This window comes from Musa acuminata, chromosome BXJ1-4 (assembly GCF_036884655.1).
Source record: "Musa acuminata AAA Group cultivar baxijiao chromosome BXJ1-4, Cavendish_Baxijiao_AAA, whole genome shotgun sequence".
Taxonomy (NCBI): Eukaryota; Viridiplantae; Streptophyta; class Magnoliopsida; order Zingiberales; family Musaceae; genus Musa; species Musa acuminata.
The window spans coordinates 8,103,053-8,116,767 of NC_088330.1; the positions used below are offsets into that span (position 1 = coordinate 8,103,053).

Here is a 13,715-nt window from a genome sequence, read left to right on the forward strand (position 1 = left end):
AACAATAAAAAAGGTTAACCTTTTCCCTTTGAGATTAAACAAACAAAAAACTATAAAATCTACTTATTATTATTAGCTAAAATGTGGTTGTAATAATATTAGCAACTTCTAATCCACAAATACAAATCCCTCTCTTCGTCTGAAATTAATATGTAAACTATGAAATGGTCAATATAAATAATATCGTTTATAGTCTCCTCGGTTTATTACAGTCTCTGATGGCCGTCGGGCATTGACCGAAGATCCAGAGAGAGAGAGAGAGAGAGAGAGAGAGAGAGAGAGATCCCGCGGTGCGAAGACAAGCTTCAGAGCTCGACCCCGATGGTTCTTTCTCCCTTGCCTCGCTCGGTTCAGTGGATCTAAGATAAATATTTCAGCTCCCTTTGCCTAAGATTTGGTTCTACTGGACTGGACTTGATCTTTTTAGGTTTCTTTGGCTCGAGTTCGATCATCAAAATGTGGCCTTTGTGCTCATCTATGATTGAGAAGTGGTTCTGGGTCGGGCGCGTACGGTGACCTTTTAGTTTGGACCGAGGTTCTCGGAGAGCATTTGGATAATTGTTCATGTTCTCTAGATTTTTCTCCCCCAATACTTGGTTCTTTTTGTTTGAATAGTTGTCCGGGTACATTTAGTCGTCGGCCTGTTTCCTTGTTGAGGAATGTCTACATTTGGGAATCAAATCCCGGAACCTTTTTGTTTGACCGGCTGATCTTTATCCTTAGCTTCATGTTCTTTGAGTTCGTCGAGGAATTGCGGTTGTTACCATAAAGAAGGAATTCCATTCGGTATATTTTTGTATTTTTATTAGTCTTGGCCGCTGTTCTTTGTTCCTGAGTTGATAAAGCTGGATGCTTTGCTGATAAATTAGGCATCTTTTCGGAGGTTTGTGCTGAATGGCCAACAGAAACATACAACAATATGGGCATGTGTGCCGGAAACACTTCCTTTTTAGTCTCTCCTTTGCAATAATCCTGGTCCTGCCCTACCTCTTCTTCTTGGATTATGCTGGAAAACCAGTAGTCAACCATGTATTGCCAAAAGAAAAGATCTTTTCCGTGATTGAGAACCGAGGTATCCCTGCAAGAGACCATGATGCTGAACCTTTGTCGTTCAGGGAGCCGTCTTTCTTGGATCAATTTGGAGCAACAGATGAAGAGCCCGAGCGTTGTCATCCAAGCAAAGCGCTTTTGAAGGTTTTCATGTATGATTTGCCTCCTGAGTTCCACTTTGGTCTTTTGGGTTGGGATAGTGATGGCAAGAGTGTGTGGCCTGATATACAGACCAAAATCCCAAAGTATCCTGGTGGATTGAATCTTCAACATAGTCTTGAGTACTGGCTGACTTTGGATCTCTTGTCTTCAAGATTTCCCAACCGGAGTGGCCCATGCAGTGCGGCGAGGGTTGAGGATTCCCGAGAAGCTGATGTTGTGTTTGTGCCTTTCTTTTCATCGTTGAGCTACAATCGGCATTCAAAGGTCAAGCCACCTCAAACAGTTAGTATAAACAAGTTGTTGCAGCAGAAGCTGGTGCAGTTTTTAACAGCTCAACAGGAATGGAAAAGATCAGGGGGGAGAGACCATATCATAATGGCACACCATCCAAACAGCATGTTAGATGCTCGGTCGAAATTGTGGCCTGGCATGTTTGTTCTTGCAGATTTTGGCCGGTATGCTCCCCACGTAGCTAATGTGGAGAAAGATGTAATTGCTCCCTACAGGCATCTGATCAAGACATTCGTTAATGACTCATCTGGCTTTGATGAACGCCCTACATTATTGTACTTTCAAGGAGCTATCTACAGGAAAGATGTAAGTGCTTTGCCATAGACATCACTTGATGGTATCTTTTTTTTTTTTTACCTAGCATATTGAACTTCATCAGAAGTATTTGATTTTGCACATCAAGTGGTGGCATATCTTTTGATTTGCCAAGTGACTTATTCGAGACAGAAATCTTTTATAATCTTTATTCTCTCAAATGGCCTCTTTTGATTGCGATTGAGCATGAGTAGTGGTTTGCCATTCAGCACACCCAAGTTTTTGTGAATTAGCAGACAATTTCTTGAAGAGCCAATTCACTATCCTAAGTCCAGATGATAGGTGAAATAATGTGTATTTACATGAATCTACATGCACCAAGGAACAGAGAATAAGAGAAATAACTTTCAACAGCTAGATCACTTTCCTAAGTTTGTTAGATAGGGGTGCCCCTGGTTTTTTCTTGTAATTGCATGCTTGTTTCCAAAGAAATTCCTTCATTTGATGCACTATTATTATCAAAAGAACACACTGGCTGTATCTTTTTGTGCCTATGGTGAGGTCAAGCATTATGAGCTCAATTGAGCAATTTTAGGTTACCATTAAGGAGGGTTAACCTTTTTGTAGATGGATATCCTTGCAAGGTACCTTATCAAGGCCTAATACAGCCTGTTTCTGCCACCCAACAGCACTCGCTATATGTAATATCCATGGAGCATCCACTTGAAACCTAGGTAGGAAATATTACCTGACAAAATTGGTTTTTTACTTGAACATGTAAGAGCATGCTTTTAAATATTATTTGTGGTATATAAGCAATTTACCTGAGGATACTCCTCTTAGTCTCATACACAACCACTATAACACATTGTAATGTGTGGTTGGAACAGGAGGAACAGATCAGTAAAGTCTATCATATTGCTTTAATATTTTAAAGCACCTATTGACTTTTCATGTTATGCATGAAATACATTTTCTACTGCAGTGATCTATATTCTAGTTTTCATGTAAAAACCAATCTAAAGTGCTTTTTTTTTTCTTTCATGTTTAAGGGCACATTAAGTTCCTTGTAACACTCCTGGAAAAATTAACTGCATCCTCAAAAATGTATTTTGTCTTATATCAACAAGCAGCAAACCAACTTGGTAGAATTCCACATTTATATCCTTAAAATATGTCATCATGGTTATGGGTAGCACAGTTCAGCAAGCCCAAAATATTGCTGAAGATGTTGGTAGTTGTTTGGTGTTTGGAGATCTAAATATTCTATAAAATTGCCATAGCGGCATGACTAATTCATAGAATTGGAGTAGAGGTCACTCCAGTGAGAAAAATTTTATAGAGAGTATGGAAGAAGAGTTGCAAAACAAATGAAGGATTTCTGTTGGTTGGACATTGTTATTCACAGGGGAACACCTTAATGGTTGATTACTTATATCAGAACAAAAAAAGAAGTTTGTGATATATCTTATAGGTTTTATTTAGGTCAATGTGAACCAAGTGCATGACTGTGAATTTACATGCAGCAGTGGCTTTGAGGAATACAATCCAGCTAACTGGACAAGCTTCAAGATTGAAAATTATTGCTATAATTTTCTCGCTCTGCACCGTTATTCTGTGATAATGAAGGTATATATACCAATGATGATTAAGATCCATAAATAGGCAGTATAACTAGGAGGAGGATCCAAATTCCAAAGTGTGATAAATTTTCATGTGTTTGTCTGTCACTTATACCTACAGATGTGGTCAACTTCTGCTTGAATTTACTTGAGTTGTTTTTCAATCATTAGGTTTTGCATTGCCCAATAACACAGAATATGAATATTGAAACAATACCTGTTATCATGATAAGTTTCAGCTGATCTAATTTCTGAATGGTGAATTTACCATTCAATAAGCTATTGTATTGTATATTGTGTATTCCTAACAATTATAGTCACAGATTTTCTTGCTTATTTAGAAAAAGAAAATCCTCTCTTTGGAATGAAAATTAATGCATGATTGGCAGTTTAGCATAAGACAAATCCTGTCAGTACATTATTAAAATTTCCAATTCAAGTCCTCTCAGAATATGTAAAGTATATTCCTGAAATCTAGTCTGTGGGTGATAGCTTTCTATAAAAGCATGCTTAAATTCATTTTTCTTAGGTTTCCCATTCTCTGCCAGAGCTGGCTACACTAAATTTTTTCTTGGTTGTTCAACAAAGATGATGCTAAATTATTGATTTGTTTGTCATTATGGTTCTCCGCTTCTTGTTCTAGTTGCCATTAGAACATTTTAAACATTAAATTTGCAGGCATCTTGAATATACCTTGAGAAATAGAACCCTATTATATGATATTCTAGATATAATGCTTCATATGAAACTGATTGCTTTTGTCTGCTTTAGTTCACAAAAAAAAGGCTCATTATCCATTTTCGTGGCTTGGTGTGCAGGGAGGATCGATCCGACAAGAGTTATTTTATCTTCTAAGGGATGAAAAAGATGTACACTTTTCATTTGGAAGTGTCGTTGCTAATGGGATAAACGAGGCCAGTCGAGGGATGCATTCTGCAAAATTCTGTCTAAATATTGCTGGGGACACACCATCTTCCAACCGACTATTTGATGCCATAGCTAGCCACTGTGTCCCAGTCATCATCAGTGACGATATCGAGCTCCCATATGAAGATGTACTTGACTATTCCAAGTTTTGCATCTTTGTGCGCACATCTGATGCTATCAGAGAGGGTTTTCTAATAAAATTAATCAGAGGAGTAAGTCGAGAGGACTGGACCCGGATGTGGCAAAGGTTGAAGGAGGTCGAAGGGTTCTTTGAATTTCAGTACCCGTCTAAGAAAAATGATGCCATTCAGATGATATGGCAGGCAGTGGCAAGAAAAGTTCCAGCAATTCGGCTCAAAGTACACAGATCAAGGCGATTCTCTCAGTTCAATACACAAAGATAGGATGAGAAGCATGTTGATTAGGACATAATCACCGAGTAGAGTAATAGTCTTCACATTATTTTTCATCCCACTCAACAGAGATGGCAACATTATATTTTTCAGATCTTGGAACTTTTGTGTAGTGAAAGGATAAACTGTTGTATTCTAAATACAGATGTCTGAGAACAGTAGGACATTAACAGGTGGGATCATTATAGTTGCTCACTTATTAGGAGAGGAACACTGTTAATATCTCTCAAATTTCATCCTGTTATGATCTTGTTGTAACAGCTACAATATGGCCACATTGGTCGGAAACCAAATAATGTGGATTTTATCATCTCCATGATGTTAAATGGCTGCTATATGTGAAATATATGTGGCACCATGTAGCTGATGACTCTTTCTACTACTTCACATTTAGCAGAATGTTTATTTTTTGTGATACAAATGAATATAGTATACTGCTGAGTTCTCTCCAAAAATCTGTATTCATCAAAGATCAATGAAGCAGAGACTTTTGTGCACCACTTTTTTCCAACTGTTCTACTCAATTAGATCAGTACACTGTATTATTTCCCCCTTTTTCCTAAACTTTGCATGAAAGTTTATTATATTTCATCAACCATATATTGATCACTTTATATTACTAACATATGAAAATCTATTATTAGGTTTAGAATCATTGTAGTAGCTACATTGACTTGGAAATGCATGTGATGCATATAGCAAACAGCTTTGTGATCATTGCAAGTGATTCATACAATGGAGAACTCATCTTACTAGTTTGAGGAAAAAATGTCTATATAAAATTGGTTTGAGGAAAAATAAAATAAAAGCGATGAGGCCTTGGAGACTTTATTACAATTTGTAGCTATATTGCTAGAATTATCTTATTGTTGCACAATGGAATATATCTTGCTTCACCATGTTGCCAAAATGCAATTTACCTACCAAATGTCTCATCAATGTTTGACCAAAAACAAAACAAACCAACAGTCAGATTGTTCAAAGGGAGCAAGGCAAGGAAACAATTGAACTTTCAGAACATAAATTAGACCTCTTACATTGGAACAAACATCCAAATGTCTCATCATCACATACCAAGATAACATTCTCTTTTGAGGCTAAAGGACAATAAAAAAAATCATTTATAGTACATATTCTTTTCTAAAAGTATGATCCAACTACAAGAGAAAACACATGCAGCAACACTGTTGAGTCCCAGAATCTTCCTCTGTGCTGAAAAGGAACTTGTGCTTCATGTTGAGTCTGATTTCCATTGGGTGACCTTCTATATCTGTCAATTTTAGCCCATCTGTGCATAAAATGTAGCATTAACATTAGCTATTAATGTAGTTCTCCAAAAGGAAATACACACTTTCACAACATTTCATATTTTATTCAATTAATTGACTAGAGGTTAGAGTAAAATTATCACTCATATATAGATATGTTCTTGTGACCCAAAAGCGCAGGCAATGATATAAAGTACTTCTTGGCGATATGACTAATAGTTCAATAGCTAAGGGAAAATGGTTGCCCTTTATCTTTCAGGAAGCAAAGATCGGTAGCAACAAGAGAAATTATACAAGACCAGGCCTGTTGCAAGATATGAAAATTGCAAAATGTATACCAATTATCCATGCTTTTGCACCTCTGGGCCAATGATCTCCATTTTCCTTAAAGGAAGGGGAAAAAGCACCTATATCTTTCTCAAAAATCTTTGTAGAACAAAATTTATTGAAATATGCCCAGGAACACAATGATCAACCTCATAATGGTACAAAGCCTTCCACATGAGTGTACAAGGAAGCCTCTTCTTGAACTATCCTTTGAAATTCCTCCTAAGCCCACAAGCATCACCCTTAAGTCTCTTTAGTAATTTCTCATTGTTTATGGTAGGGGTGTTCAAATCAATTCAAATCGGACCATTAAGGGCCAAACCAAATCGAACCATTTTTTTGGTTTGATTCAGTTAAAGATAGTTCAAACAGGAACCGATTTGGATCTACCTAGCCGAATTGATTCAAAACCAGTTAATCCAATTCGGTGAACCATTTAACCAATTTATAACTTCAAGTAATTTAAAAAGTATATCTTTCAATTGAACCGAAATCAAAATCCTGGTCTAATTGAGCGATACAATAATATTTATGAAATTGAGCCCACATTATTTGTAAAATTAGGCATTTGAGCCGGTTTAATTAATCGATTTGAACCAATTAATGGCTTAGGGCAGTGAACTCAGCCAGATTGATATATTTTAAATTAAAATCAATTCAGTTCGGTTTGAACCAGTTAACCAAACCAAAGAAAGGTATCACGAACCAAAACCTTTTTAGCCTTCAACACCGAATCATTGGTGAACCGATTCGAACCGAACCAATTTTAAATTGATTCAATTCCGGTTTGATTCGATTTGAACACCCTTAGTTCATGGTGCCTATCAGACCAACTGCTTTCTCACTCATATTTTTCTCACCATGCTTTTGCTGACTAGTTAGAAGACAAATATCCTAATAATTGCTCCATCAATGTCATGCTATGGTGTTACAATAGAAGTAATGCTTCATTTTTTTTAATTTAAGAAATATAGTTGAAAAGAAAGTGCTGAGATATTTTTAAAAAAAGCTCAACAGCTTATCACAATATAATCCCCTAAATATTAAGATGGATTCAGCCAAACTCCTACTTAACGAGAAACACTTTTCAGTCCACCTGTTCAATCATAAGTCAAACAAGTTGCCTGGTCATATACAAGACCCTCCCTGAGTATCTCAGCTATCAGAAACCAAGATAATGAAGAATTCCTTCACTTAAACCATCTCTTTGAATGAGTCTCCAACTTCTCATTATTCAAAATCATGAAAGGTCTGTTTCCACTCAAGCAATCCCATCTTGCTAGAAACCATAAAATACAGTCATTCCAACAACATTCCGCACATCATATATAGACTCTTGGTGTAATATATTTTGTTGAACAGAACCACAGTAATCTTTACAATAAAATGGACCAAGTGCATCAAGAAAAAAATAAAAAATGAAACACACTACAGTAGGAAGTTGAAAAACACACCTGAAAAATACCTTACTCGAGTATATTGCCCCTTCTCTTCCAAAACAGCCTGCTTTGATCAACTAGTGCATAATAATAATATAAACCAAAAAAGAAAAGCACAATCTTTAACTCATAAGCTCGAGCTCTAAAACAACCTCCTATCTCTGGCGACCGAACAATCAAATCTTAATTGGTGCTCGAAACTTACAATATGAAATTCCATTCTGAAATAAAACAATGTTCTTCTGTTGTTACTATAACCAAGTTAAATTATTCAAATTATAAGCTTAATAAACAGAAAGGAATCCCAAGAAATTTAATAGCATAACAAATCCAAAATAGCGTGCCAAAGAAAACATCTCACAAAATATAAGCACAAATCAAGAGCAACATAAAAGAAAATTTTACCGCAATCAACAGTGTCACTGTCTGGCAGTCAAAAAGTCTACATCAATAAAAAAACACAAAGTAAAATCTTGAAAAATCGGGTTTTGAATCAATCCATGAAACAACAAGAGAGAGGCAGGAAAAGAGGAGCAGAAAACCGGAGGTGACTTGGGTTGGGGGAAACCCGCGAGGACGTCATCGCACGACCTTCTTCTTCCTCCCGAAGGAGAAGAGAGGTAAAAATGTGCTCCGACCGCAGGCAGTCGCCATCGCGGTGGCGCCGTCACCTCTTCCCACACGCGAGCGGCACACAGACGAAAGAGGAGAGGACGCAAGACCGCCGCGGACGAGCCCGCATGGGAGGCAACGGCCTCGATGGTCGAGCTCGCCCCGCGGCCGCCGCAGCGGAGAGAGGTCAAGACGGCCGCCACCAGCTCGGTTAAGATCGAGTCGTTGCTTGGGTTCCCCGAATCACTTTGCAGCGGCTCTGTAAAGGGCAAGTTTGGAGAAGATGGACGGTGGTGATTTGTTTTGACAAAATTACATATATAACCCCTCATAGTTAATGTTCCTATGTTTCGATTAATTTAAACTCTATCATTGACTTATTTCATACTATAATTGATATTAATAATTCTATTAAACTTACTTAATATTCTATTAAGCTTAGATTTCGTTGGAGCGGTCGATTACGTGACATGTGAGCTCGAATCTAATTTCAAGTCAAATCGGAGAAAGATCGACTCGATCAATCCCGGCTCGGGTTAACCGCGCTCGAACGAGAGAGGAGTGCGCACACACGGCCAGCTCGACCCCAACGCCGTTCGTCGCCCGTTCACGTAATGGATCGGAGACGATCGTTGTCTTCGACGCCCAAAATAGGAACACCAAATTGCCGATCTTTCTCGATTCCCATAGGAGAGAGAACCAGAAAGAATATAAAAGGAAGTGAATCCCCTTCTTGGCCGGCATTCAATTTGTTACCCCACTGGCTGCTTTTTTGGGATTTGATTTGGTTCTTCAGCGGACGGCCGGAAAGGGATCGGGCGATTGCTTGTTTGTTTGTGTTCCGTGAGATTTTTGTATCATGCCCTTGTGTTCGACGTCGCTCCGATTGCGGATTCAGTCGTGGCTTCGCGACTACGATCGTCTTCAGTCCGTCGCCGTCATCCTCATCTACATCCAAGTAAGCAACTCCGTCTCCTCCGGTAAATTCCAATTCATGTCGCTAGGGTTTCTTTCTTGCAAACTTTTTAGGATTTCGTTCGTTTTTCCAAATATTTTCTATTGTAGGTTTTAGGTTAAGATAAGAGGTTATTTGTAGTTTTGATTTTGATTAGGTTTTGAATCAAGCAACCGTTTTGCCTTTGTAATGAAGCTGGAAGGGATGGAAGGCATTTTATATTCATGTGTTTGTTGTCGTGGTTTTAGATTGGGTGCGCTCTGATCGGATCGCTCGGGGCATTGTACAATGGGGTGTTGCTGATCAACCTGGTGGTGGCGCTTTTTGCACTAGTGGCGATCGAGAGCAGCAGTCAGAGCCTCGGGAGGACCTATGCAGTACTTCTATTCTTCGCTATTGTGCTCGACATCGCGTGGTTCATACTTTTCTCGCGCACGATATGGTGAGAGTCATAGACATCTATTAATAAAGCATGCGTCTAGATATTAATGGTAAGTCCAAGGTAGATGAGTTAAATTATATGTCAGTTGTTGAGTGCAAGGAAGATATCTCAGCTTATCTCTCGGATGCTAGTTTATGACACATATTCAAAAGTATCGAGAAGGATTTGGCTCCTTTAGAGGCTAATTGTTGCAGCAAAGTATTAATTTCCTGTTAAAAACAAAGTCACCAAAAACTCAAGATGAAGTAATTTTAAAAATTAGCTGTCAACATGATTTAATAATGCATAGAGCATATAAAAGCTACTAGATATTCTGAAACGACAACAAGCTTATTTGGTATACCCACCAAGGAGATCAACTTTGGACATGGGAATGATCCAAATCATGTACTGAATATGGAGATCACAGAATTATGTTGATGATATGACTTGCCTAGCAATATATGGCATATGACTACCAACTCGAACACCCTTTTTTATCCATCTACTTTTGATCTGTGATCAGACTTTACAATGTCTTTCTCCTTCCAAATTTGAATTTCAATGAGAGAGAGCAAGTGGAAATCTTATCCATATTTTGCTTCAAAATCCTCTCTTTCAAAGGATATACATTGCTTCTAATATCCCCACTTTTTGATGTCGGGAGTCTCCTACTAGTTGGGATGTGATCGGTTTTTAGTTAATTAGACAGTATTCTGTGGACACAGATTGTGATCTTTAAAATTTATTTAATTCCAAAGTAGTTCATTATTAGCACCAGAAGAAGCTTCTTCCAAAAGCATGATGTTTGATCCTGCTATTGTTCTTCTGGTAAGCTCGTGTACACCATATGATTTGCTTGAATGAGATAACATTTCTTTATCAGTATCCCGTTGTACAGCTAGAAGCCTAACTTCCATCTTTTTTATATCTAAAAGATGGATTCTTCAAATTGCTTGTCATATTAGTCTCCAGTACATGTCAGATACGATACTTCTAGGATTGTTTCTGTATACTTCAAGGAATTATCCAATTAGTTTATCAAAATATCAGATAATTTCATGATACTCAGGATGTACTTTTTGCGAGAACTTTATCTATTTAAATATTGATATATGATTATAGAAAAGGATGCATGGTTAAATAATTTTTACATGTTATTTGTAATAAGGATCAATGTGTAATAAAATTAAAAGACTGATATAACTTTATTTATTATAAGTACTTGCTTTATTTTTCTATATTCTCAACATACTATGTTTCTAATTATAATTCATGATGAATAAGGGATGCTGGTTCATTATTTATTATTTATCATGAATAGTGATATTTAACTATCTATTCTAAGTATGAATACCTGTCAAACATTGTCACACATTACACCCATAATTTGTTCTTTTCCCCAAGTTTTCTCTTATCCATATATCAGTATGATATCATATCAGTATTTTGTATATGTATCCATGTTTCATTTCTCATATTTTTCTCCTTGGAGATAGGACTTTGCTTGCTAGTAATCCTTCTCATTAAATTTGTTTGATATATATGAATATACCATGTCGGTCTCATCACAGGCTTGATACATCTCAAATGCATCATTTGGGATATGAAGTAACCTCAATCTCTATCAGTATATCAGAAATTTGAATGCCTTAAATGCTGCATGTTAAGACATTTTAATGTTACATGCAAAGTCACACCAAAACTTTTTTTGTTCATTTTCAGTATTTGTTTTATACAATATCCTTTCATGTTGATTCTTTTCTTGGTGTAATATATATCATTACAGGAACGTCACTCCTGATCAGAAGTATGGGCAACTTTTTGTCTTCTCACTCAGACTTGCTTTGTTGATGGAAATTGTTGGCTTTTCAGTGAGGTTTTTGTCCACATTCTTATGGATTCAGATATATCGATTGGGGGTTTCAACTGTGGACAATCCTATCAACCATGCAGATTACAGTGTCAGAAATAGTTTTGTGAACCCTTCAACACATGATGTAGCTAGGCAGAACTCCAATTCTGATGAGATTTTGGGAGGTGCCATCTATGATCCAACGTATTACTCCTCCCTTTTTGAGGATGCTCAAGATAAACGATGCATGCCTGAGGTATGCTCAACGATTATACATAAGTTTGCTGCAAAAGTCAATGCTTCTGCATGTTCCAGTTTCATATATTCCTTGCAACTTTAAGCTGCTTGTTGATGGTGTTGCATGGACAGACACAATTGATCCTGACATTTATATGGTAATCTGATTCAGTAAGGGGTCAAGAGGGAAATACAAGGGACTTGTAGGAGAATAATAACTAAAATAATAATATGCTAAAATTAGCAGCTTAAATTGCTGGTGTAGGCCTGTGTTTTTGCCAAAGTAGTGTGTTCTATTAGTTTTTTTTTCCATGTTACAGAAAGGAACTATTCTGAGTATATGTTGATATCAACATGAGCTCCCTTTGTGCTTTTTCTATTGGAAGTTATCCATAAGTCCATAAATTCAAGTTATATTGTAAAAATTCTTACTCCATGCCTGTCATGTCTTTATAAGATAGATTACATTTAATATCTAATTTCTGCTGGCAGGGTGACAAACAGATTGTTCATGATGGTCTCTCTTCTCCAGTAATTGAAGCTCCAAAACTTAAATCATGCATTGGTAGATCTTTTCATGGTATAGATGTAAGTCCTTTTTTTAGCAGTTTTTATTTGTACAGTTCTTGAGCAATTTATCTTTCCATGTTTCTAAATTGCAATCAGTGCATGAGAATATTATCAAATTGTTTGATACATGACTTGGGGTTTTCATGTAGACCATCCAGACCTTGAACATTTTATAGACAACATTGTTTTGTTCAGGCCCGGGGCTAGATCATAAACTGAAGCCAAAAGTGAAGTTGTATATTAAGTTAGCAGAATTGATGTTCGTCTTCATTCTCTTCTTTTAGAGGGTTAAATAATTTCGTCAGCTAGCGTTCTTGTGGACCAGCTACTGTGCTACTCGTGTCTGGAATTTGATTATGTATCTTAGTGTGTCATTTCTTTGGTTCACTGAAGACTTCTCATACGAATATTTGATTTAGTGAATTTGGGGTAAAGTAGTGGCGCTTTGTTAGGCTCCAAGTTTGAATTTGAATCGAGTGGCAAGCTGAAGTGATCGACGGTTAGTTGATGTCACCAAAATGTGTTGGATTTGACACTTAATTATTTGTTTTTGGATGATTCTGTTCTGAGCCCCTTAAAAAAATAGTAGTTTGGTGGACTGGAATTTGTAATTCTTTGATTACTAAATTCTGGATTACATTTTGGTAAACATGCTAAGGTCCATCCACCGGAGAAGGAAAAGAAATCCGATACCAACAGTAACTTATCTTTTTCTCTGATATAAAAATTGTTGCTCTCTCCTTTTCTTATGTTGTGTTAATCTAATTTTGGCTAAATTATTCTTCTGCAGATCGATATTGCTCTTAGAAAGCCCCTAGTGCAGTGATTTGTATTCTATTCTTAGTGGATCACATTTTGGCATCTGTGCCTTGTTTAACTGATCGGTTCATAGTTGCCCGGATTTTGGCATGATGATTATTTCGCAGAAGATGCTGGTCTAATACCCCCTTGGGCCCTTCAATGGAGTTGCCGCTGGTCCTTTCACCTTGGAATCCTTATGTGGACATTGGTGAAGCTCAGTTGACATCATCAGCACTAAACTCGACAAGAACACTGTACCCAGATACACATACCGATCTATCACATCTGGCAGCAATAGATCACTGGAAACATGGAGGTGCCATCGGTCCAACTTTTATGTTGAGTATGATTGTGTAAGCAGTTGTTGGACCAACTTTTTTGTGTTTTTCGCCAATCAATGATGAGCATCTAAATGCTGGTGTTGCATGTAATTCGAGGTTTTGAATCATCTTGGAGCATGATATAAGAGCTCTCGACATCTCTTCGTTGCAATACATCATTATTTCTTTC

General features: G+C 37.2%; 2 protein-coding genes and 1 long non-coding RNA gene across 3 annotated transcripts; 2 read left to right on the top strand and 1 right to left on the bottom strand.

The window, feature by feature from the left end:
• The first annotated feature begins 282 nt into the window (after positions 1–282).
• LOC135645295 (probable arabinosyltransferase ARAD1) lies at positions 283–4,991 on the top strand. The gene is made up of 2 exons (XM_065163555.1): positions 283–1,809; positions 4,199–4,991. The coding sequence occupies exons 1-2, from the start codon at positions 895–897 to the stop codon at positions 4,709–4,711; spliced, it is 1,428 nt and encodes a 475-aa protein (XP_065019627.1). The 5' UTR covers positions 283–894; the 3' UTR covers positions 4,712–4,991.
• Positions 4,992–5,717: 726 nt separating this feature from the next.
• Positions 5,718–8,668, bottom strand: LOC135645319 (uncharacterized). Its single transcript, XR_010498736.1, has 2 exons — positions 7,770–8,668; positions 5,718–6,008 (listed from the first exon to the last, which is right to left on the bottom strand). It is a non-coding gene; the product is annotated as an uncharacterized LOC135645319 (long non-coding RNA).
• A 258-nt stretch (positions 8,669–8,926) lies between these two features.
• Positions 8,927–13,715, top strand: LOC103981089 (uncharacterized). Its single transcript, XM_009397691.3, has 5 exons — positions 8,927–9,324; positions 9,570–9,763; positions 11,532–11,853; positions 12,327–12,422; positions 13,195–13,715. Exons 1-5 carry the CDS (start codon positions 9,226–9,228, stop codon positions 13,228–13,230), a joined length of 747 nt encoding a protein of 248 aa, XP_009395966.2. The 5' UTR covers positions 8,927–9,225; the 3' UTR covers positions 13,231–13,715.